Source organism: Rhinolophus ferrumequinum, chromosome 6 (assembly GCF_004115265.2).
Source record: "Rhinolophus ferrumequinum isolate MPI-CBG mRhiFer1 chromosome 6, mRhiFer1_v1.p, whole genome shotgun sequence".
NCBI classification, from domain to species: Eukaryota; Metazoa; Chordata; class Mammalia; order Chiroptera; family Rhinolophidae; genus Rhinolophus; species Rhinolophus ferrumequinum.
This window is the reverse complement of record NC_046289.1, coordinates 98,125,921-98,149,354: the sequence shown is the minus strand read 5'-3', so window position 1 is coordinate 98,149,354 and position 23,434 is coordinate 98,125,921. Positions and strand designations below refer to the sequence as shown.

The 23,434-nt window shown below is 39.7% G+C and overlaps 1 protein-coding gene across 8 annotated transcripts in view; it reads right to left on the bottom strand.

Moving 5' to 3' along the window:
• NEO1 (neogenin 1) overlaps positions 1-23,434 on the bottom strand; it is a 213,742-nt gene that overhangs the window by 35,492 nt on the left and 154,816 nt on the right. For all 8 annotated transcript variants that reach the window (XM_033107554.1, XM_033107561.1, XM_033107562.1 and 5 more), the window contains exons 9-15: positions 16,706-16,860; positions 12,724-12,872; positions 11,694-11,832; positions 8,743-8,792; positions 7,690-7,837; positions 4,345-4,455; positions 3,042-3,236 (exon numbers count right to left, since the gene is read on the bottom strand). In XM_033107554.1, the coding sequence (XP_032963445.1) occupies positions 3,042-3,236; positions 4,345-4,455; positions 7,690-7,837; positions 8,743-8,792; positions 11,694-11,832; positions 12,724-12,872; positions 16,706-16,860 (947 nt within the window). The remainder of the gene's footprint in view (positions 1-3,041; positions 3,237-4,344; positions 4,456-7,689; positions 7,838-8,742; positions 8,793-11,693; positions 11,833-12,723; positions 12,873-16,705; positions 16,861-23,434) is intronic.

The window sequence follows — 23,434 nt, the reverse complement described above, 5'->3', positions numbered from 1 at the left end:
ATCGTACAGTAAAATGTACCCATTTAAGTGAACAGTTTGTTGAGTTTTGAAAAATATATATACCTATTTAATCACTACCACAATCAATAGATAGAATGTCTCCAATACTCCAGATAGTTCCCTGTGCCCCTTGTAGTCAATTCCCACCATCCCTGCTTCTAGGCAGCCACTGATGTTTCTTTGTCACTACAGATTAGTGCTTCCTGTCCTGTAATTTCATAAAAATGTAATACCACGTATGTACTCTCTTGTGTTTGGCTTCTTTTTCTCAGCATATTTGTGGGATTCGTTATGTCGTTGTGAGTATTCACAGCCTATGCCTTTTCACTACTGAGTAAGAGTCCATTGGATGGATATAGTACAATTTACCATTTACCTGTTTACCCCTTTTAGACTATTATAAATTAAGCTATTATGAACAATTGTGTACAAGTCTTTGTGTAGATGTGTGTTTTTATTTCTCTTGGTTAAATATCTGAGTGGGAATGTTTGGTTTTATGGTCAACTTTTAAAGAAACCTCCAAACTGTTTTCTAAACTGGTTGTCACGTCAGACATTCCCACCAGCGAGTATAAGAGTTCCAGTTCTGCACCCTCACCGGTATCTGGTAGTTTCTGTCTATTACATTTTACCAGTTCTAGAGGATGTGTAGTCATATTTTATTGTGTTTTTTTTTTTTTCATTTATCTGATGATTAATGTTGTGGAACATCTTTTCACATGCTTACTGTCCTCTTGTATATCTTCTTTGGCATACTGTCCATCCAAATCTCTTGCCTCCTTTTTTTCACTGGATTGTCATCTTCTTACTGAGTTGTTAAGAGTTTTTATATATTCTGGACTCAAATTTTTTGTCAGATATTTGAATGATGAGTATTTTCTCTTTCTCTGTGGCTCACCTTTTCATTTTATTGGTGTCTTTCCAAAAGTAGAAGTTTTACATTTTGATCAAAAGTTAAATTTATTAATTTATTATTAGGTTGGTGCAGAAGTAATTGTGGTTTAAAAGATAAAAAATAATTGCAAAAACTGCAATTACTTTTGCACCAACCTAGTAATTTTATAATTTGCGCTTTTTTGCATCCTAAGAGATCCTTGCCTGCCCCAAGGTCATGAAGATTTTTTTCCTATTTTCTTCTAGAAGTTTTATAATTTTAGCTCATGCATTTATGTTTGTTTTTGTGTATGATATAAAAGCCAAGGAAGGTTCCTTTTCTTTCTTATACAAATATCCAATTATTCCCATGACTTTTGTTGAAAAGACTATCTTTTCCCACTAAACTATCTCTGTATTTCTGTCAAAAATCAATCGACCACATACATATGGATCTACTTCTGGACTCTATGCTGTTCCATGAATCACCTACCTTTACAGCAATACCACCACAATATCTCAATTACTGTAGTTTTATAATAAGTCCTGAAATCAAGTAGTACAGATTTTCTAAACTTTATTCTTTTTTTCAAAAATGTTTGACTATTCTAGTTCCTTTGATCTTTCATATAAATTTTAGAGTAAGTTTAATTTCTACAAAAAAGTATACTGGGATTTTACTTGGGATTATATTGGGGAGAACTGTCATTTTAATAACACTGTCTCCCAATCCATGAACATGGTATCTCCATTTATTTAAGTCTTCTTTAATTTCTCTCAGCAATAATTATCTAGTTTTGAGTGCACAAACATTTTACATATTTTTAAAGTTTATTCCTAAGTACTTCTTATCTTTTTGAAATTGTAAATGGTATTGTAAATGGTATTGTTATTTTAATTCCAATTTCCAACTGCTCATTGTCAGTGTATGGAAATATAATTATTTTTGTATATCAACCTTGTATCTTGTGACCTTGCTAAACTCACTTATAGTTTTAGTCGCCTTTCTTACAGATTTCTCAGGATTTTCTACCGCAGTAACAAGGAGCCTGGAGAGTGCTCAGATATTGGTTTCTAAATACTATTTCCCATAAAAAAACAAACAAATCAAGGTTTCTTGGAGAAATGGCTGATTCAAGGGCGAAGGCAAGGAAATCTCAGATGAGCCTAAAACACCTTACTGTGTCAAAAAGGAAGAAAATGCTCAAAGAGAGATGAGAGATGTCAAATGGACAGAGGAACCAGTTAGAAAGATAGTCCCATTGGCCATTCTTTCATTGTGAAAAAGAAGGAAAGCTCTTCCTTATTAAAGGATGCTAATAAATGTAGAAGAAATAATGGAATTAGAAAATCACCATTTGTGATATACCATAGTAATAACTGCTACTGAAGATGCTAAAACTTGTAAGTGAACGATTGATAAGGAAAAAAAAATATTTACAAAGACTCATGGTATCTTCCCCACAAAGTACTTATTATGAAGGAAAAAAATAATTACTTTACAGTAATGTGGCAGATACCATTTTAACCAATGATTAGAATTAACCTCACTAGTGATAGGCTGTCCCTGCCCCCGAATGTGGTAACTGACAGGAACACAGTGCGTCTATGCTATTCCTTTCCCAAGTGCATAAACTGAACGTAATGAGGAAACACTAGACAAGTCTAAATTGAGGGACATTCTAAATGAAGGAATGTTCCATATCAAAGAAAACTAATGAGACACGAAAATAAAATGCAGCATGTGCTCATGGACAATGCTTTTCTTTTATTACAAGGGATAGTAATGAGACAACTAGCAAAATATAGATAAAATCTATAGGTATTGTCTCAGTGTTGGCTTGCTAATGTTGATAATTGCACTGTGGTTATGTTAGAAAGTGTCCTTGTTTTTAGGAAATGTCCATTCAAGTATCAGTGGCTAGAGAGGCATCATGTCTGTAACTTACTCTCCAAAGGTTCGGAGAAGAAATAAGTGTACATATAGAAAGACGAGTGAATGATAAAGCACATGTAAAATGTTAACCTCCAGGATTCTGAGTGAAGGACATACAAGATTCTTTGTACTATTTTTGAAAGTTTCCTATAAAAATAAAATTATTATGTAATAAAAAGGTAACGAGAAAGAAATGACATGTGCGATTACTGCCTCTACCTGGCACACATACCCAGATTGTCGATGGTGTAATAGCGCTGTTTATAGTCCACTTTGATGGTCTGGGCGTGCGGGCTGCCAACGCCGTAACCAATGGCATAACCTCTGACCACAATGTTCTGGTTCTCCGGAGGCGTCCAGCTTACCACGATGCTGGTGACCAGTGGGCGGACGTGAAGAGAACTAGGCACTTCTGGGACACGAGTTTCTGGGAAGGAAAGCAGAACAGCAAGATGAGATCCCTCTTCCTTTAGAATATTTCACCATTCTTCTGGATGCTGTTTAGTCTCCTGCCAAATTATCTGGGGCTAAGTTTTTTTCACGAGGCCCAAGAATGCATAAAGAATCTGTATGTATAGTAAAGTATGGCCCATAGTTTTAATGCATTCTAAGAGGAAAACGAAACCCAAACAGCCAGAAATACAAGACATTTTAATATTAATATTTGGAAGAGAAGACAAAGAGATCCAAGAACCTCTGTCCAATGGAGAAAAATGAATTCCCTTTCAATAGTCAGCCATTCCTCTTGGTCCCACATCTGATTCCCAAACTTACCAGGTGGAATGAGAAAGGCAGGACAGCAACTATAATTAGAAGCCTGTTGTCAACAGCTAATCAAGTATCAGCATGCTATAATACATTATAGCATATATTATCAATTATTTATCCCCCTAAGTAAATGGTAAGTCAGAAAACATGAAACTCTAGTGCCACAAATTGATTTAAATAGTGAGAGACCAAGAAGCTTAAAAAAGTGGCAATTTACAGGATCTTTCAAATATATGATTTCAGGGCATAAATTCCTGTCTTAACTGAAAAATTAGTAAACCAAGTATTAGAATAAGGACCCAGGGTCTTTGTCTCCCAAGTGCAGCACCTGGTACATACACACACCCATATGGAGTTACTCACTGACTAAACAGGTGAGAAAAAGGGAGGCGCCCAGGACTAGGGAAAAGGGAAACTGTAACTGAAATAAAGGCACGATTCATGTGGCTCGGCCTTAAGCTTTAGATCACCTATTTACTTAATGGCCTTGGTGAAAAACCAGACTTAAAGCACCTATACATTTTTATTGGTTCTGGTTCTGCTTAAAGGGATAGTTCTCTAAAAGCTACTGCAAAAAAAAAAAAAAAAAAAAAAAAAAAAAAAAAAAATTCCGTGAGACTTGCTGCATTAAGAAATGACAGCAGTATAATATATGGAAGTTCACAGATGTAAGCCACATACACCCAAACTCTGTGGCTTCCCAGTCTGCCTCACTTGACTACAGTTAGTACACAGACTGTGCCAACCCTGCCCAAGGTGGTTCTTACCATCTAAGTCACTTTCAAAAGTTTCAGCAGACAGCCAGTCAGTAGCCGGGCCTGTGCCATTCACTGTCAGAGCAGCCACTCGGAAATTATACTCAGTCCCTCGATCCAGACCTGAGACCCAAATTACAAAAAGACATGCTAAAACAAGAGCTTTGGGAAAACAAAAGATTAACAATCTCACATTAAAGCAAATATTTCATCCACCAACTCAGTACATAGGTACTATGTACTGATAAAGTCCCAGTTAAAGTTAATACAAAACAAGTAATACATAAATATAGCACAGAGCAGCTCCCCCTCTCAAGTAGAGGCTGAAGCCCACACAATCCACGAAGAAAACAGAAATGAGTAAAGCTCCTGGGACATTACAGATTTTCGTTTTTTTAAAAGAGCTTGAAGGCTCCTTAGAGATCATTTAATGTAATCCCTTCATTTTGTTACTAAGGCAGCTAAGGCCAAAGAGAGGCCAAGGATAATGAAAGAGTTATAACAAAGGAACAAAGTCGGCTGGTCTCGGAAGACACCGAAAACCAGCAAAGAACGCAGAGCTGTGAGTTCTACCACATCACCTCTGTTCTCTGAGCACAGGAACAACTTTAGACACCGAACATGGCCCAGAAATCTACGTCTCCACAGCCTGCCTTCCCTAAGTACATACAATAAGTAAAAGAGGAATAAGCCTTTCTATTATGCAACCTTTCATATTTCCTATCAGCTAATAAAGCACACACTTTACCAATGCATCAAAGGCAAAAAGATCCACATGTAAAAGTCTACCTTACAGAGGAGGGCAACATTCAATAATATGTCAGCTACTCCTATACTCAGGAATCCAGTTTTTTTCTTTTTTATTGTGTTAAAATACACATAACATAAAATTTACCATTTTAACCATTTTTAAGTGTACAGTTCACATGCATACATTTTTAGAGCACTTAAATACTACATATTTGAGACCAGTCATCTCAGGGTTATGACAAATCATCCTACCTCCCCACATCCAACATTGGGCTCTCTGACCAGCCACACAGAGGGCTACTGAGCGAGAACCTGGCCAGTTCATCAACCCTGTCTCATGGTGAGAGAGGAGAGGGCAGGCCAATCTGTTCTCTGCAGGCTCATTCTGACTCTGCCCACAAGAAGCAAGAAGCAAGACAGAAAGAGAAGCAAAATGGCAAGGCCCAAGTCAGATACCTCCCTGTCTCCTCCCTGCACACACTGAACCAGAAAGAGCCAGAGTGGGTAAGGGACAGCGATCTGGATTACTAGCAAGCACGGCTCAGCTGAGGTTCTGAAAGAATTCAACCAATCAGATTATCATTCCCTCCCCAAAGATATGGCAGAACGTGTTAAGTGCTATAAGTGGTACAAAAAGAACAACTGTTACTTCCGGCTAAAACTTAATCACATAATTACTGATCATTAAAGCTCCTAGTAATCCATTTTATTCTCTAATAATTATCAGGCTTCAAGGTAATGCTTCATGAGAGCGAAGATCCCCATTTTTGCTCACGTTCCACATTTAGGGCCAGCACACGCTAACAAAGACTCAATAAAGTCTGTTAAATGAATGAATGTCATATGATTTTAAAATGCAAGAATTTTCTTAATAAAGAAAAAACTATTTTTACCATGAAAGTGGTATTTTCCTTATACATCAAATGTTTCATTGAGAAAACGGGTAGTCTCCTGAGGGGCAAGTATGGTACTCTACTTTTACGTCATCAGCAACAAGAACAGTACCTGGTATAAGTAAATACCTTCTATTAAATATGCAAAATCAAAGCCTTACAGATGGGAAATGTTACTTATGTGGAGTAAAATCAGGAACTGACTTTTAAGAACATCTGAGCAATTTTACTGTAATGTTCCTTCAGTGACATCTCGCAACAGCACCCACTGCAGCCATGTCTACTTGTGAAGCTTATAGCTGTGCGGTTCGTGTGAAGAAACAAGACTGACGATACCCTGAGAGACAAACATTCACTTTCTCCTATTTTGAAAGACATCACCCTATGCATGAGGTGAGGAGAAAGGAGAGAAGCTTGCTGGACTCCCAGAGTACAGTGTTCCACTGTCAGTGGCTCTCTCAAGTTCTAGAAACTCACATCTATAAAGAAGGGGAGACTCATTACACTTTTTGATCCCAGATCTTGGTTCTGTCAAGAACCTTGCCCCTGAGGGCACAGGAAAGTGGATGATGTCAAGCTCCTCTGCTTCCTTCAATGTCTTCCCAGGAGGGGCACAATGAAGGTTTAGAGTTCCCCAAGGGTGATGAAATTCATTCTCAGGGCTTACAGAATAATGACAATATCTCCAATTCTCTTCTCCCAGCTCTGCTAGCGAACACCATCAGGGTTTCTTAGGGGCACCTGTTTGTAAGCACAGTCCCAACATCCAAAGAGCAAAAAGCACTTCATCTTCCTCCCATGGTTCTTCCTCCCGCAAAATCCACTTGCCTTGCTAAGCTAACCCTGCCTCCCCTACTTGAGGAAAGAAGATGGGGATACTGTCATCTATGGGGGGACCCATACTAGACATGCATTAGCGTCCACTCTCAGCAGGTCTGCCACTTGCTGTGCTGCACATAAAGGAAAAACGGCACAAGAGGAGCGATCCCTGACAGAATTTTCTAGAGCTTTATTGTGTCCATAGCAGCGAGAATGATTACTGCACTGCCATCGCTATTCACAAATGTTTCAGGCCACATATACATGAATGGTGTCAGTGTTATAAAACCATTTTGCAGACTCTGCAACCAACTAGATTGAGCAGAGGCCTTTGCTTGTATAGCTTTGTTTAATCCTCTTTTCAGATTACAAAAAAAGCAATATACAGAGAGAGGGTGTCAAAAAAATGTATACACATTTAAAGAAAGGAAACTGTGTTAAAATTGTAATACTCAATATATACTGATAACAAAAGATGAATACAAGTCACATTTGACTTCTCCAATTACAAGAGCTTCTTAAAGTAGTTACCATCAGCGTCCAGACACTTCTGATTATGGCGGATACTGCTTGAGCAATGTTGACCAAAGTGTCCACTTGCATACATTTTTTTGGCACCTCCAGTATATATTCAAAAAAGACAACATGGAGAATATAGAAAAAACACAAGTAAGGAAATAAAACTTAATCACAACCTTACCATTCAGAGATGACAGAACTTGTAATGGTGTTTTCCATTAATTTTTATCACGTTGGGAGTAGACTGAACCATTACAAGTTCTTTTGAACCATTTTTATTTTGTTAGTATAAGTCAGAGCAGTCATTAGACGAGCGCAACTCATGTCTGAGAGAGACACCACCTCCTGGCTTTTGCCTACGTGCACAGCGGTTTACCTTCAATCAGCTGAGACAGCTGTGCTCCAGTTACCAAGGTCTCAGTGACATCGCTCTTTCGGGAGGCCTTTCGGTAGCGAATCTTGTAGCCAGTAATCTGCCCATTTTGTGTGGCTGGGGGAGGCGGCTGCCAGTGAATCAGAATGCTCTGGGAAAGACAAGTTCACAGGGAAAAGACAAGTGTGTCAATGCTTGCTCCTAACTGTTTTAGGTATTATTACCCTGAATTCACTGTGCAAAGAGAAGGAACATGGAGGCAGCAGGGTGCTCAGAGTTTTACTAAGTTATTTAATAATCACTCAAAAATAGTTTTCAATTTTGAAACCCCCAATGATCCAACTGGGAGACTATATTTGTGGGCAGTAGACTCTGGGCCCTTGATCTCCTGGGGTCTTGCTAGTATGAAGACACTGGGCAAAAGTCTCAAAGAAGTTTTCAGAAGAAAACATAAAGTCGGAGGCACGTGGATTAGGAAGTAAAGTATTGTTAGGTGTAAGGTTCTCTTCCCATTTCTACTGTGGAAGAGATGAAACTGGACAACTCCTGTCTAAAACTCTTCACAAAGAGGTTGGCTGTTTCTCACAGGAGTCCAACAGTGCTCTTGGAAGGACTGGACCTCCCAACTCTCTGTGTCATCCAGGGGGATCTGGGCCCTCGAGGGCCATCCATGCCTTAGTGTGCAGTGACCGGGCTGGGACCATCTGACAGATGCACTGGGCGCGTCTCCCAGGGCTGAGGGGCTGTGGCATCTCAGACAACTTACTTCTTTCTTCGGTTTGCACTGGTAAGATCTACAATGTAATGATTTACATAACAATGGCAATATCTGTGCAGAAAGGCTAACGTAATTTCGGCATCAGAGACAGGCAGTGAAGTGAAACAATAAACGGGAGTTGGTTTCTAAGCCGAGCTTCACTGGCAAGACTACCATCTAGGTAACCTTATTTCTCTGCTTGATTAATAAGACTATTTCGATACAGATCTCCCTCTGTGAGCCCTTCTGAGGCTTAATAATATATCAGAAAAATGAACATCAGCAACATGAGGTCTCACCTTTGAATTTCTTACTTCTAAGGATAGATTCTGAGGAGCAGCACTGGGAGCTGGACAGGCAGAAAAAAGAGAAAAAAAGTTTTTTCAGTCACCCACATATCACCCCTCATGTGACTGTTCTTGACCGGACCTTAGTCAAATGCACATCTCAAACACTGCTAACCTGGGGGTCTAAACGCAAATGACAGGGCCCTCATGTTGGCAGCAGTGTGTGGGTAAGATGAGGCCATGTTTGATTCGTTTAAAAAACTGGGATAGCTTCATATATGTGCACCAAAGTCAGGCTGTCCCTTTGGGAAGTCGGATACTGGTTTCCAGGATGTGACAGTGACGTCTACTTTTCTGGACCCCAGATGCATTCTGAACTTTCAACGTATTCTTTTAATTATTCTTGGTGATAGTATATCTTTATTTTGGGGGAAGAGCCCCAAATTTCTTGCAAACAAGTCTAATGAATATGGCACGTGAAGGAAGTGGGTAGTGTCACTGAGTCTGAAATGTGACGTGCAGCAGTGAGCCTGCTTTCTTGGGGTGTTCCGGAGTGGGTTTTGAAGGCACTTCCCAGGTAAAGCGAGATATTTAAGCAATGACAGCTTCAGTAACGTGACCATCTGGCTTCCAAGGCAGCTCTATAGCAGGAAACACTCATTTAGATGTGAGGAGTTTGAGACTGTTGCTTAAACAAACATCTGCACAGCTTTAGTTCCTCACATATTAGAACATAAGAGGGGGTACACGTCCAAGTTTATGGTATACACACCCTCCAGCACCCCATTCGTAGTAACTACAGCAAGCAAAGAGAATTTAGGGGATCCAATTAGTCTCCTCTCCCCTCACAAAATGCTGACTTCAGCTCTTCTCTCCTCATCCGTCCCAGGGAAACTTCTTTCTCCCTTTCTCCATCTGGTGACCAGGTACATAACCAAGTGTCCACGGCACTTTAGGCTTGGAGCACAGAGACTATTTCTTGCTCAATGCGGTAACTTTACAAAGTGCCTCAGGCCTCAACCCAAACAGACGGTCGGTCAGGCCGGGCGGGTCTGGAGTAGGACGGAGGCACCTGTGCTTTGAAAGAGATGGGTCCCGTCCTCTCCCTGCAGGACCTCTGCCCTGGCTGCACAGGCAGCCGGCAGAGTTGCTGCTGTCTTCTTCTTCTTCATCTTCATCACAGCTGAGACTGGCTGCTGCTCCTACAGCAGGGACTTAATCCTTACAACAATCCCACCAGGGAGTTCCCATTACTGCCCCATTTTGCAGATGAGGTTCAAATCTCTACCCCGCGGTACTGGTGGTATTTGCATAGGAACCAGGATCTGTCTTACTCCCAAGTGCTGCTGTCAGCCACACGCTCAGACACGTGCGGTTCCTTGGCAGGCACTAAAGTCGGCATGCCAACCCACTGAGTGCAGTTAAAACACGCTCGTGTGCAGATTTCAAAGCTTACATTAAACATTCCCACCTCAGCTTTCCTCAAAAGTCTTGACCAACTGGCTTGTGCAGTTGGCTAACCAAACTCTAGTTTGCAATTATCTTCCTCAGCATTTTATCCTGAAAAATGTCAAGCACACAGAAAAGAGTGGCAAGAATAATACAATGAATGCCGTATGTTCTTTCCCTGGGTTCACCCACGGTTAACGCTCTGCCACATCTGCTTATTTCTCTCCCTGTGCGCACACAGGTTATCTCCCGGCACATTGCGTCCGAGTCGTCGGAGAGACAACTGCAGTCATCGCTGCGCTCCGAGCGACTGCAGTATGTGCTTCCTAAGAGCAGGGCCTTCTCCAACAAAACTAAAACACAATGAGCACATCCAGAAAATGTGATCTCAACACAACAATGTCACCTAATATACCTAATATCTAATATGTAATACTGCCTATACTATACCTCTCTAACATTAAGTAAATGTATCAATAGTGCCCTTCATTACTTTTTTACTCCCAGATACAGTCAAAGATCATACCTGTTTTATTTCTTTAATCTAGATTCTAGAATGAGTCCCTAACCTTTTTTTTTCTTTCATGAGACTAATATTTTTTAAGAATTCAGGCCAGTTTATTTCTTTGCAGAATTTCCCTCAATTTGGGTATGTCTTATTGTTTCATCATGGTCAGAGTCAAGTTAAACATTTTAACGGGGATACGACAGGTGAAACAGGCATTGTCTCTCTCAATGCACCACATTGGGACGCTCACGATGTCGGTCGGCTCCTTTGTTGCTGATGTTATGTTGGACCATTTGCTTAAAGGAATCAAACTATAGCTTCTGAAGCATGCATGTTTATATATAAGAGATACATATATACATATGTATATATATGCGCATTCTTTAGAAAACGACTTTTTTGTAACACATTGGATTTACCTGAGTTTCAGGAAACAATACACACACTTACTAAGTGCAATGAGCTCTTTTTCTGTTCAATTCTAAAAACTACTTATTTTTAAAATGATGGTCTTGACCTACTCAATCTCTTTGGAAGCTGCAGTTTGGAAAAATACTGTTCTAGGTAATGAGTATATGTTTTAACTTACAAATTCAGTCACAGGTAAGAAAGGAAACTGTCCCCAAACACAGGACTAAAAAAGGCCCATTTGGCATGCACATGTGATCCTAAGCAGAGCAAGGCGAGCCTGCCCACAGCCCTGGAATAGTCTGTTATGAACAAGCAGCAGTATTACTTATACAGAAGCCCCTACTGAGAAGAAAAACACGGCACAGGTGCTACCATGTTCTACGCTGTCTCATGGAATCTGTCCAGCCACCCAGTGAAGGCGGCATCATCCACATTTCACATGAGGAAACACGTTCTCACATGGTCATTGGCTTGATAGTCACTGTACGAGAAAGGGCAACTTGCACTGGAACAGAACCTTCTTGCCATCAAAGCCCGTGATCCTACTGCCACCGGGGCCCCAGGCACAGGACTTTGTTGCAAAGCAAACACTCACCATCTGACAAGGTCTGAACAGCAACATCTTGTGTGGAGACCCCAGGACCATGTTTATTGTAGGCCACCACTCGGAAACTATACTCTGTGTATTTTTTCAACCCAGTAATGGTGTGAGAGTGACTCGAAACGTCAACATCCTAGAATAAAATAAAATTTATATATGCACAACTCATACGAAGAGAAATGCTACAAAGAATTAACTATACAAATTCTATATTTGACCCAATGCAGATTTTTTAATTATCTTTTTTAAATTAAATTTATTGGGGTGACAATGATGAGTAAAATTACTAATGTACAATTCTATACCTATACTAGTGTACAATTCTATATTTCAGGTGTACAATTCGATATCATCTATTTATCATGTTGTGTGCTCACCACCCAGAGTCAGTTCTCCTTCCATCACCATATATTTGACCCCCTTTTCCCTCTTCTACCAACTCCCTTTCCCCCTTCCCCTCTAGTAACCACTAAACTGTTGTCTGTGTCTATGAGTTTTTGTTTCTTTACTTGTTTGTCTTGTTCCTTTGTTGCTTTCAGTTTTATATCCCACATATCAGTGAAGTCATATGGTTCGACAATGCAGATTTTTTTTTATCCCTTTTACAGAATGTTATTTAACAGTCAAAGCAGATTAATCATAAACACTGGCAATTTACTGAGAAATACTGCTTGATGTTTAGTAACCCTTGCTGGTAAAAACTACAGAATAAATCTTGGCATAAAGAAATAGAATATGCCAACTTTTCATTTCCTATACCACTTTTTTTCTTCTCAGATTTCTAGACAAGCAAGTACTGAGTTTTGGAAATAATAACTCAACTCTACTATTCCAATCAATGGATTGAAAAATGACTTCATGTAATAACTATGTATGACGTGAGATGGGTGCTGGACTTACTGGGGTGATCACTTCATAAGTTATATAAATGCCTAATCACTATGTGGTACACCTTTAACTAACATAATAATGCATGTCAACTGTAACTGAAAAATAAATTTTAAAAAATGGCTTCATCTTATACCTGTTCTTTATCAGTCCCTTTTTCCATGTAGTACAATTTATAATTCTGAATTTCCCCATTGCCGGACAATGGAGTTTCCCAGGTTACAGTGATGGAAGTAGGTGAAGCTGCGTATGCTCGGATGTTCGGTGCTGGGCCAGGGAGCTGGACTAGAAAGAAAATTCCAAGACAGCAAGACATAAATGAAATTTACTGCACTCCTCAATAACCACTCAGCAATAATGTCATAATGGCCATGTTTTAAAACCAAAACACTAAGGAAACAATTGATTTGACTGAAGTTGCTTTAGGATAACATATCATTAAACAAATTTCCCTTTTTATGACTTAAAACTAAAAATTATCTGTGAAGTATGTCAAATTCATTAAAAGAGGAAAAATGCACACTGCAGACTCCTTTTTGTGCTTTATGAACAAGCCTAGTTTTGCAGTGGGACGGCAGCATATATGAAGCCACCATCACAAAACGACAGGCTTCTCTCACCAGGTAGTAGGACACGGTGATGGCCCACAAAGAACTCCCAGTCTAGAGGAGAGTCAGGTACATAAATGGTTACAAACTATGTCAGAAGTGCTAATAGTCAGGCAATGATTGTAACAACAACAGAAAGAAGAGCGCACACAATTCTGCTTTGGAAGGGGGTGGGCAGAAAAGGGAAAGATTGGTGAAGACCTCTGGGAGTAAGAAAAAGGAATCGTTTTCTCAGATACCAAGGGGAATGTTACTCTAGTTGAGGGGGAACAGTATGTGAGAACAGCGTTTTGTGGTTCAGGCTGAAACAGAGAGTGGATGTGGGAGAAAGAATGCTGAAAAGGAGGACAGCAGCCAGATAATGGAGGACCTCAATGCCCTGCTATGGACTTTGGATTATGTCTTGTAAGTATGAGATATTTACTGAAAAATTATGAGCAGGAACATGACATGATGTGATCAGGTATGTGTTTAGAAAGCACTTGTGAGCACACGCATGGAAGAAAAACAGTAAGGGAATAAGCCTAGACAATTAATAAATAGCTGCCATTTATTGCAAGCTTACAATCCGTATAGCATTGCATGCTTTACATATTAAAATGACATCTATATAATCTTTACACTCACCCCAATGAGATGGATACTGTTATCCCTGTTCATAGGTGAGGCTGGGAGGTTAAGAATCACGGCTAAGTGATGGGCAGTTGGTGAGTGGTGAGTCAGGAGTGAGTACTGTCTGATTCTGAAGCCTGGACTCGAGACCAGTAGGAGACTATCACAGCCCCTCCACAGGATGTACGTGACTGAAGGCTCAATGATGGACGGACGGACTGTCCAGCTCGAGCTCCCAGGAGGCTCTGACACCGTTTACTATGTTCCTTCTGCCTGACTGAAGGGAGGCCCCAGCTTACCACAAATCCTGGGGGGCTGCCTGTGCTTACACTCTGGACACTCTAGATTTGAAAACAGCTTCTCTGGCGCTAGTGCTTCTGTAACACACATCCATTAGATTTAAGGAAAGGGAAAAACACTAACAAAATGTAAAACAAACTCGCTTTCTTAAATAACAGCACCACAGCTTAAGATCAGTTTTGCTACCAAAGTAGAGAAACCTGAATATGGTTATTCTGACAGTTGTTTACCTTTTTTAGTCATGAATCACGTTATTCACTTAATGTTAAGAGCATATTTTGTGCAGCCTGACAGTGGAATCTGTCAAACTTCAGCTGACATGGAAAACTTTCCTCTAACTTATTAAAGAGGAAGGAAAACAAAACAGACCCCAAACTCCCTTAAAATCACATTCTATACATTCATCTGCTAAACATAAATAAATATGATCCTAAAAAAGGCACTAATACATTCTTTCAGTTTAGCTGTAGAGTGGAATAAATGGAAACATTTTTAAGTTGGTTTGTGAAGCTAAATATTCACAAACCATTTTCCAAGGGCCGACTCCACCACATCAGCCTCCCCACGTCGGCTGAACGCCTCCAGAGGAATGCAAATCGCTCTGCCCCACAGCCTTCTCTTTTGCCAAAACATGTTCGAGTCGCTCTCCATCCCTAACATGCCCTCACCACAATCTGTTGCCCATTCCATCTGTAATCCATATTCTTATCGAGAATCAAACTCCTTGAACAAATTACTGTGCCACCGACTTTCCTCCTGGTGACAGCACATCGCACTATCGTCTATTTACGTGTGTGTCACTGGTACCAGACTTGTGCACAGAAGTCAAGTCTGAACTTGCCTTCACCCCTAGACCGCCTAGCACATGACTGGCACTGGGCAGGCTCAAGAGACCTTCCTTCCCTTACTTCTTTCCCTCATCTCCAAACTGACCGTGACCCTTCTCAACAGTTTTACTCGTAAGTTCTCAAATGAGAATGAAAGACACAGGCTCTTTCCCAAGGAAAATGCGGCTACGGACAGACCCACACATATTTTCATGTATCTTCAGGAGGTTCACAGCCCTGGATGAGGCTCTCGCACAGGATCAAATCCAGTGGTCCTTTCCTTTACTTCATCGTGCCTCACCTGCATGTGTAGTTCGGTCCTATTGGGGAACTGGGTCATGCATGCAGTTTCCTTCCCCGGGAATGCCTGCTCTAAGTCAAAGACTTCAAGGAGAACTCGGGTCTCATCTTTTCCTAGGAACCTGCCTTGATATGCCTGACTTTTACAGTGACTGTTCCTTGGTTTGTATCCCAGTATCTCTCATGAATGACACCTGTACATGGAAGTTAATGGAAGAAAATTGAGCTTGAAATCTAACCGACTGTTCCTGCTCTTATCTGAACACAACTGTGAAATTCAACATCCTTTCCCTGTAATGAGAACACATTCTTTCCCAAAATCAACCTCCTGATTCTCTGGTGGCCCTCTTGTTCTCGCCTGGGTTTGGTTCCTGACCTTTAAGCGTTGTCACTGAAACGCTCAATGGCCCCCATCCTGACTGCTCGTTCTTTAAGAGGAGAACTCCTACCTGTGCTTGCCCACCTCTCTGATACCTTGTGTAGCACAGGGCTACCCACTGAATGGTCCACGAGTGAATGTTTTGCTACAGCATTAGAAAGTGAAATTCCAAGCTCCTGAACTTTACTTACTCCATACATCAAACCAGTAAAGTCTCTGAATTATTTCCATAGCTTCCCGGGCAAATTTATGAAATCTTTTTAGTTCCCTGGTCAGTAGCTTCCACACATGTATCATACATGCTACACTGCTGAAGTAACATCTTTGTTACTGGAAGTCTGTTAACATGGAATACCAGTGCAGTTAATAGCAAAAGAAAACTGGAGAAGGCTATGAGGAAAAACAGTGTCTTGTATTCAAACAAAGTGAGAGTGTAGAAGAAAGCCTCGTGGGAAAAGCATTAGTTATGATTCGATGGCTTCTTATAATTTCAGGCCTATAGTTTACAACCATAATTTAAAACATACAAAACATTTATAAGATAAATCAACCTGACACTCATTTCAGTTGCAGAAAATCTTGGACAATGTAACTGGAAGTAACACTATTTAGCACAAAAGACCACAGGTCCAAAGAAAAGCCTTAAAGAAATTCTGAAGAGCATGTTGTGTGTAAAGATCACAGTGAATACCTGCTGCATGTGTCAGGCACTGCATTAGATACTGTGGGAAATGCAGGGATGACAGACTCTGGTCTTTGCCATAAAATAAATGAGAGGCAGTCATAATCACAAATCAAAGAAGGAAGTGGTAATGTATCTTAGAACTGTAGAGATACAATGTTAGCTAGCATCAGAGGAAAGATTCTAGAAGGCGCCTGTGTTAGGTCTTAAAGGATCAGTAAAATTTGAGAATATATCAGCAGAGTTATGTTGTCTTACACCATCTGTCACGGTTTGATGTGAATTAAATTATCTCTCCCAATTAATTCATTCTTAAAGGCGAAGAACTGCTATGTTTTGCTCTGCTGTGGTGTGCAAAGCTACACATCAGGTAAACTGCTAGGAAGGCCTACCTCAGGCAGGAGACTTACCTTCAGGCTGTGTTTCTACACGAAGTGCCGCTGAACTCTCTCCGGAGCCATGCTTATTCTGAGCCATAACTCTGAAGACATACACAGTCGCTGGCATTAGGTTCTGAATGGTCACCTGCATTTCTCCTGGGCGACTGGTATTCTCGACACGTTCCCTTTCGACAAAGAGGGATTTGGAGAGACTCCATTAGGAATATTTCTAAAATGTGTAGTTTCATTTTCTTTGCAATGCCTAAAGATGCCACATCACATCAGAATCTGAACAATTTAGGTCAAATTAACTCTCAAAAAAGAAAAAAAGAAACTGCTGGGGATGGAACAGTGCACAGTAGAATATGGAAACTTGCAAAGAGCAATGTCATACATGCCTGATAACTTGCTGACGTTCTTGCTTAAATATTACTGATATCACTGGTCACAACCACAACTTCCTTGCAGAGAAGACACAGACCAGGGTCTTCTCAGTGCCATTTCAATGAGGCAGTAGGTCTTCGATTTTGTAGGCTTTAGGAATTATTGGGTTTTAAGAGGCGATTCTCAGGGCAACAAACAGAAGGTAACTACAGGTATGACCCAATTTTCATAGCAAGTATCAAGGGATGCTGTGTATACAAAGGGTGCCAAAAAATGTATACACATTTTAAGAAAGGAAAAAACGGTATTAAAATTGTAATACAATGAATGACGCTAGCATTCACTTGATTGACGCCATGCCATCTTTTGAGCAAACATCATACTACCTACCTACACATTGCTACCGTAATTCAATTCAACTTCGAAAAGTTGAATTGAATTATGGTAGATAACATCTCTTAAAATGTGTATACTTTTTTTGGCATCCCCAGTATTTTGGATAATAGACTCTCAATAAAAACAAAATTAGAGATTATCACTCTTAAAATTGAGAACAAGTCAAACATTAACAATTTAAATGAATCCTAAAAATCTATAAAATAAGCTAATCATGATACTGGATTTTTATAATCTATTTCTTAAAATGAATACTCTTTTTGAATGATTTTCAAACTGATTTGAAATGCCTGACAAATCTCATCACAAACAGTACAAATAAATCTAGCACTCTAAGGTAAGAGATGAAAATATAAAAGCAATTTTCTAGGTTCTTCAAAAAAGAGAGCTTTCAGGCTGTATCTTGGGGAACCTGTTGACCCACACTTGCGTCCATAATTATGCTCAGTCTGCTGTACTTACTATAACAAAAGCCATATTATACTACACAAGAATTTTCAACAAATGATGTGAAGGAATTTTTTTGTTTTAGACAAAGAGCTAGTCTTTAAGAATTGCCAATCCTGTGACAAAAGCTCTGTATCTGTCTTGAGTAATAAAAGGGCCCAGAACTATTCCGTGGAAGATATTATTTGAAATTACCTAATCCACTGAATTAAAATTCTTACTTTAAAATATTGATAATTTCCCCTGAAATTACTGATGAAAATTTGCTTAGTTCTACATGACTACATGCCAATTCGTCTGACTGCATATGAACATTTGCATTTCAGAGATTTAGGTGTTTTTTAGTAGTTTTCTATAGTTCTCTAAACGTTCTTCTTTTAATCAAAACAAACAGTACCCACATGGTATTTACAGAGGTGCTTTGTGGGTAATCAGGTCCACTGGAAAGAGTACTCTGGTAACAGAAGGCATTACTCAGAGATACTTGAGAGACTCATGGATATTATTTTCTCTTCAGCTAAACCTCTAATTCACAAGGTGTAGGAGGAGGATGTCAAATGGTTTCTCACATGTGAGGTTTCTGACACTTGGTTTGATCATAAATGACTGCTGTCTAAAAGAAAGTAGGGTATTTTACATTTCACTAAACCAAAAGCTCCTGTGAGAGCACAGATTTTAAGTCTGTTTTGCTCGCTCTACACACAGAAGTTTGAACACGTTCCCTCTGAGAAAAATGGGGGCCGCTATTTTACTTTAAAATGAAAGAGTGTCTCCTTCATGTTCACATACGACGGAAGCACTTAGCAGAGACTCATACACGGAAACAGCGCCACCAATGTGGCTGAGTGAATGGAAAGAGGCCTTCCGATACTCAAATCTGGTATAGTAACCATATCATGTGTATCTTTGTTCCTATGTGGAAGGGAACAAATTGGAGAAACAAGTGAAGGGAACTAAAAACCTAGGACAAATTTCAACACAAGCATTGTAATGAAAAAATCAGTAACAGTTATGAGTCCCTGAGACGATATTCAGCACCTGAAAAGGCTCCAAATACTAGATTGCTCCGAGGTCCACAATCAAGTGTCTGTCTAGGAAAAAAACCTTCTGACTTCAGGACAAGATCCAGGGTGAATTATAAAGGGTAATTCTCATAAATGTGTGAGGTTACAACGGGACTTAGATTAAATGATGTGTTAGCTGAGAATCAAAAGAGAAAGAAAAAGGTACACTTTATACTAAGACAGTGTTGGGTCCGACATTGGAAGCTCCACATTTCTAGTTCTGACAACACTACTAGCGTGCTAGGGGAGCCTGGGCAAGTCACTAGTTCTTTCTGGGCCTGTTTCTTCATGTATTAAATGAAAAATATGAGACCAGGGTGTCAAACTTTTTCTTAAAGGGCCTGATAGTCAATATTTACAGGCCAAATGGAAAATATTATGTAGTTACTTATATGACCTATTACAATATAACCATTTGAAAATGTAAAAACTATTCTTAGCTCTTGGGCCATAAAAATAACAAGTCTGATTTGGCCCAAGGTCTATAGTTTACCAATTGCCAGACTAGACTAACAGCTGCGTAAGGCTCTGTCCATCTCTAAAACATGACTGATTTCTGGAATAACTTATTCTGTGTTCTCCATTTAGTAGTTAATATGAGAAAAGTACTGCTGTATACATTAAAGGCATTGGGCAAGAAAAAAAAAAAAAAAAGCTAACATGTCATAGCTGAAAAGGCAGAGCAAAGACCCTTTGAAATCCAGGAAACTCAGGAATCCAACAGAATTATAGCTCATGAACAGGGCACATAGTGCCACCTGGTGGTTGAGTTTTCAAACGCAAGAAGTAGGAGAATTTATAAATGGAGGTTCACATTGAATTCTTATTATAAGTCTGTGAAGAAAAGTTACTACCCTCATTTTTTGATGAGAAAATTTAACCTGATTTAAATAAATTTTCTTTATAAAATAAATAACGAGGATCTAGTCTTTCTGCTCAAGTGTCCTTTCTACCCCTTCATTGCTTCTATTCAGAAATCATAAAGCAATGAAGTGACAAAAAACAGTATAGTCTCGAAAAATCATCCTTTGAAGTAGTCCGCAGATTTCCTGTCCCCTCCAGGTCCCTGCTGTCATCTTCACCCAGGCTCTACCTGCCACACTCCTAGATAACATAACGACTTCCTGGTTTGTGTCCTGACTCCACTGCTTCTTCTAATCCTGGGTGCTGCTTGCAAAGACCTGCTAATAAGTATAGCTGTTTCACAGAATTGCAGTGCACACCTGCTCAGGAGTCTAAAATAATCCCTTCTTAACTGATTATGTCCAAATTTTTGCTGGTAGTCCAACATTTGGCTCCAAACTTCCACTTTATTATAATCTCTCACTAATTCCTTCAAAAACTCAGGGCCAGTTAGGCTAGCTTTCTTAGTATCCCACCCTTCAAACACCAGCCACACAAATTAAATTGGATCCTCCTTGCATCTTCTCTTCCTTTATGTACCCCTGCCAATTTAACTTTTATATTCTCCTCAATTCCAATTTCATTTATTAATCAGCCCTGCTTATTTCAACCCCCTGATACATTAAGAACATTTTACTGGGATAGATTTTCATTAAAAACAAAATTACATATAGTTAAAAAATGTGAAAGTCCAGTTTTTATCTCGCCCTCAAAAATCTGCCCTACCCCGAGACCTAACTGTGGCATGTATTGACTTGAATCTTACCAGATCTCTCCATGCCAGGCTTTCTCAACCTCAGCACTACTGAGATTTTAGGCAGGATAATACTTGGTTGTACGTGTTGTCCTGTACACTGCAGGATGTGTATCAGCGTCTCTGGCTTCCTCACTAGAAGCTAGTAAGCATCTCCTCCCATCTCAATTATGACAACCAGAAATGTCACCAGGTATTGCCAAATGTCTCCTGGGAGGCAGGGGCAAAACTGCCCCTGGTTAAGAATCACGGCATCTGGGCATTTGTATTTACATAATAGATATCAAAATACACAGGTATAAGTCACTTTAAAAATTCCTGTATTGACTGCATATGGATATACATATATTATGTGCCCATTCCTCTACCAATAGACACGTACAGTTTCCTTTCTTCATCCTTACAAACTATGCTGCAATAAACACCCTATACGAGTGCCCTACGCATATGTACACAAGTATATCTGTACGACAGACACCCAGAAGCCTAACTGTTGGACTGAAGGGTATATGTGTTTAAGAAGATACAAAATCCTACCAAATCACCTTCGACAAAGGGTACCGTACTTCATACTGTCACCATGGACCTAGACTGGGTTTCTTTACACTATTTAACTTGCATAACACTGGATATTATAAACTTAAACATTTTCTAGCCTTACAGCTGAAAAACAGTAACTCAGTATTTTATGTTTCCAAGATTGTGAGTGATAATGAGAACCTTTTTTTAATTTTAATGAGTTTTCTACTAACTTCTGTGAATTACTTACTCGTACCATTTGCCTCTTGGGATATCTGTCTTATAGAAGCTCTTTATCTAGATTGGATATCAATAAATCTTTTATAAATATTACAATTTTTTTCCTATCTTATAACTTGCTAGTTTGATTTTGTTTGTTTTATCACATGGAATTTTTACACTGTTATGTATATACACTTTTATAATAAAACTTTGTCAGTCTCCCCTGTTATGGCTTTTGGGTGTTCTTTCTTCCTTTAAAAAGCCTTTCATACTCAAATGATAAAAACAGTTTCTATATTTTCTTCTAATACATTTATAAATTTTAAAAATATCTCTTAATCTATAGTTTGTTGTTATACATGATACAAGACAGAGATGGAACTTTTATTCTTTCCACCAAATGGAGTCAATTATTTCCACAATTTCTTGAAGAACTATTATTTCTCCACTGATTGAGATCAATTTATTTTCTTAACAAATATTTATTTAGTGCTAATATATGCCAGGCTCTGTTCTAGGTGCTGGTGATACTCTATTGAACAAGATAGACACAATAAATATGTTAAAAGAAATTTTTGGTTGTTAAATGTTCCAAAACAAAAGCCAAAAAAAAAAAAAAAAAAAAAAGTGACAGCAGTGGTGTCCTGGTAAATGTTTAACAATTCAGCTCTGGTTTGCAGTACTTGTCACTGTACTGCCACCATGCCCAATTTCAAGCCACCAAGTCAGGTCATGCATTTGCAAAGCTTCCTGACGATTTAACCATTGGCTTGGGAACCAACTGGCCCCAGTACACCACAGTGTAGCAGTGACTGAGAAGTAAGCTGGGTGAGTTCATGGAAGGCCTGGGGAGGTGCCATCTGATGGGACAGCCATGGGCCAGCCAGGCAGTTACTGTGAGGGAAGTGCCCTCCAGTAGGAGGACAGGGTGAGGTCCTCTAGTGGAAGAAGCTTGCTGTTCTGAAGAACTGCTCAATGCTTCCTCCTGGGAAATCCTATGAAGTCTGCGATGGGATTCCAAAGCTGATTGGAGACATTTTAACACAAATGCTGTTTGGTAGTAATGTCTTCCCTTTTTGTGCACAGGACTATGTTTCCTTATCTTTGTAATTCCCAAAACATCCAGTGCAGTGCTCAGGTAAACACCATCCAATGAGTGGCTCCATCTATCTGGCCCAATTATGTCACTCAGACTTCTTAAGAGTGTTAAATGAAGGGCTCATCACTTGATTAAGTTACTTTTACTTGCTGAACTTGCTAGTCTGGTATTAAAGACAATATACATCAAATGTCAGCACCCTGGCAGAAATACGAGCTTTATTTCATGTGGTAGGGCCCTAACTAGAGCAGGTATTTTAGCTTTCTTATTCTAGGGTGAAGTAACAGCACATGTTAGAAGCACAGTCAGCATGTGGCATGGTTCCTCGCAGAGTTTATAATCTGGTTGAGAAAACAACACAAACACACACAAAATAATAGAAGAGTAACAGCTCATGGCAGTATAAAATCATGTGTTATAATCAAGTGCCAATATGAGTGGTACAAACACACGTAAGAAAAATGCTGTCTGTGCTGAAAAAGGTAGAGAAAGCTTTATGAGGACTTCATGGGGCTTAACCTGGGCTGAGAAGGATTAACTGAATGCAGCGTTAGCTGAGAAAGGGGAAGTGAACGAAGAGAACACACGACGCAGAGGAACTGGACTGGTTTCCTTAGGAAGCGAGTCCCCCTGGAAGGTAAGGACAAAAGGTTGGACAGATAAAATGAAGCGAGACTGGAAAGAGCCTGGAGAGTCTGGATCATCTCCTAGAAGCAATGGAGAGGCGAAGTGAGCTCTGGGAAGGGGTAGAGATGGAGAGGAATTTAATGAAAATGCTGTTTTAAGAAATTAATCTCTAAAAACTCGTGTGTGTCATCAAGGAAACCCCTGAAGTTGAGCAGCCCACATTCACCTCAGGCTGCAGGCAAATTTTCATGTCAGATTACTTTAATAAATTAAGTCCACCTTAAGTTCTACAATCTGCATGTTCTAAATGAGCTGGATCTTACAGGCTGTGCTGACTGAATCTT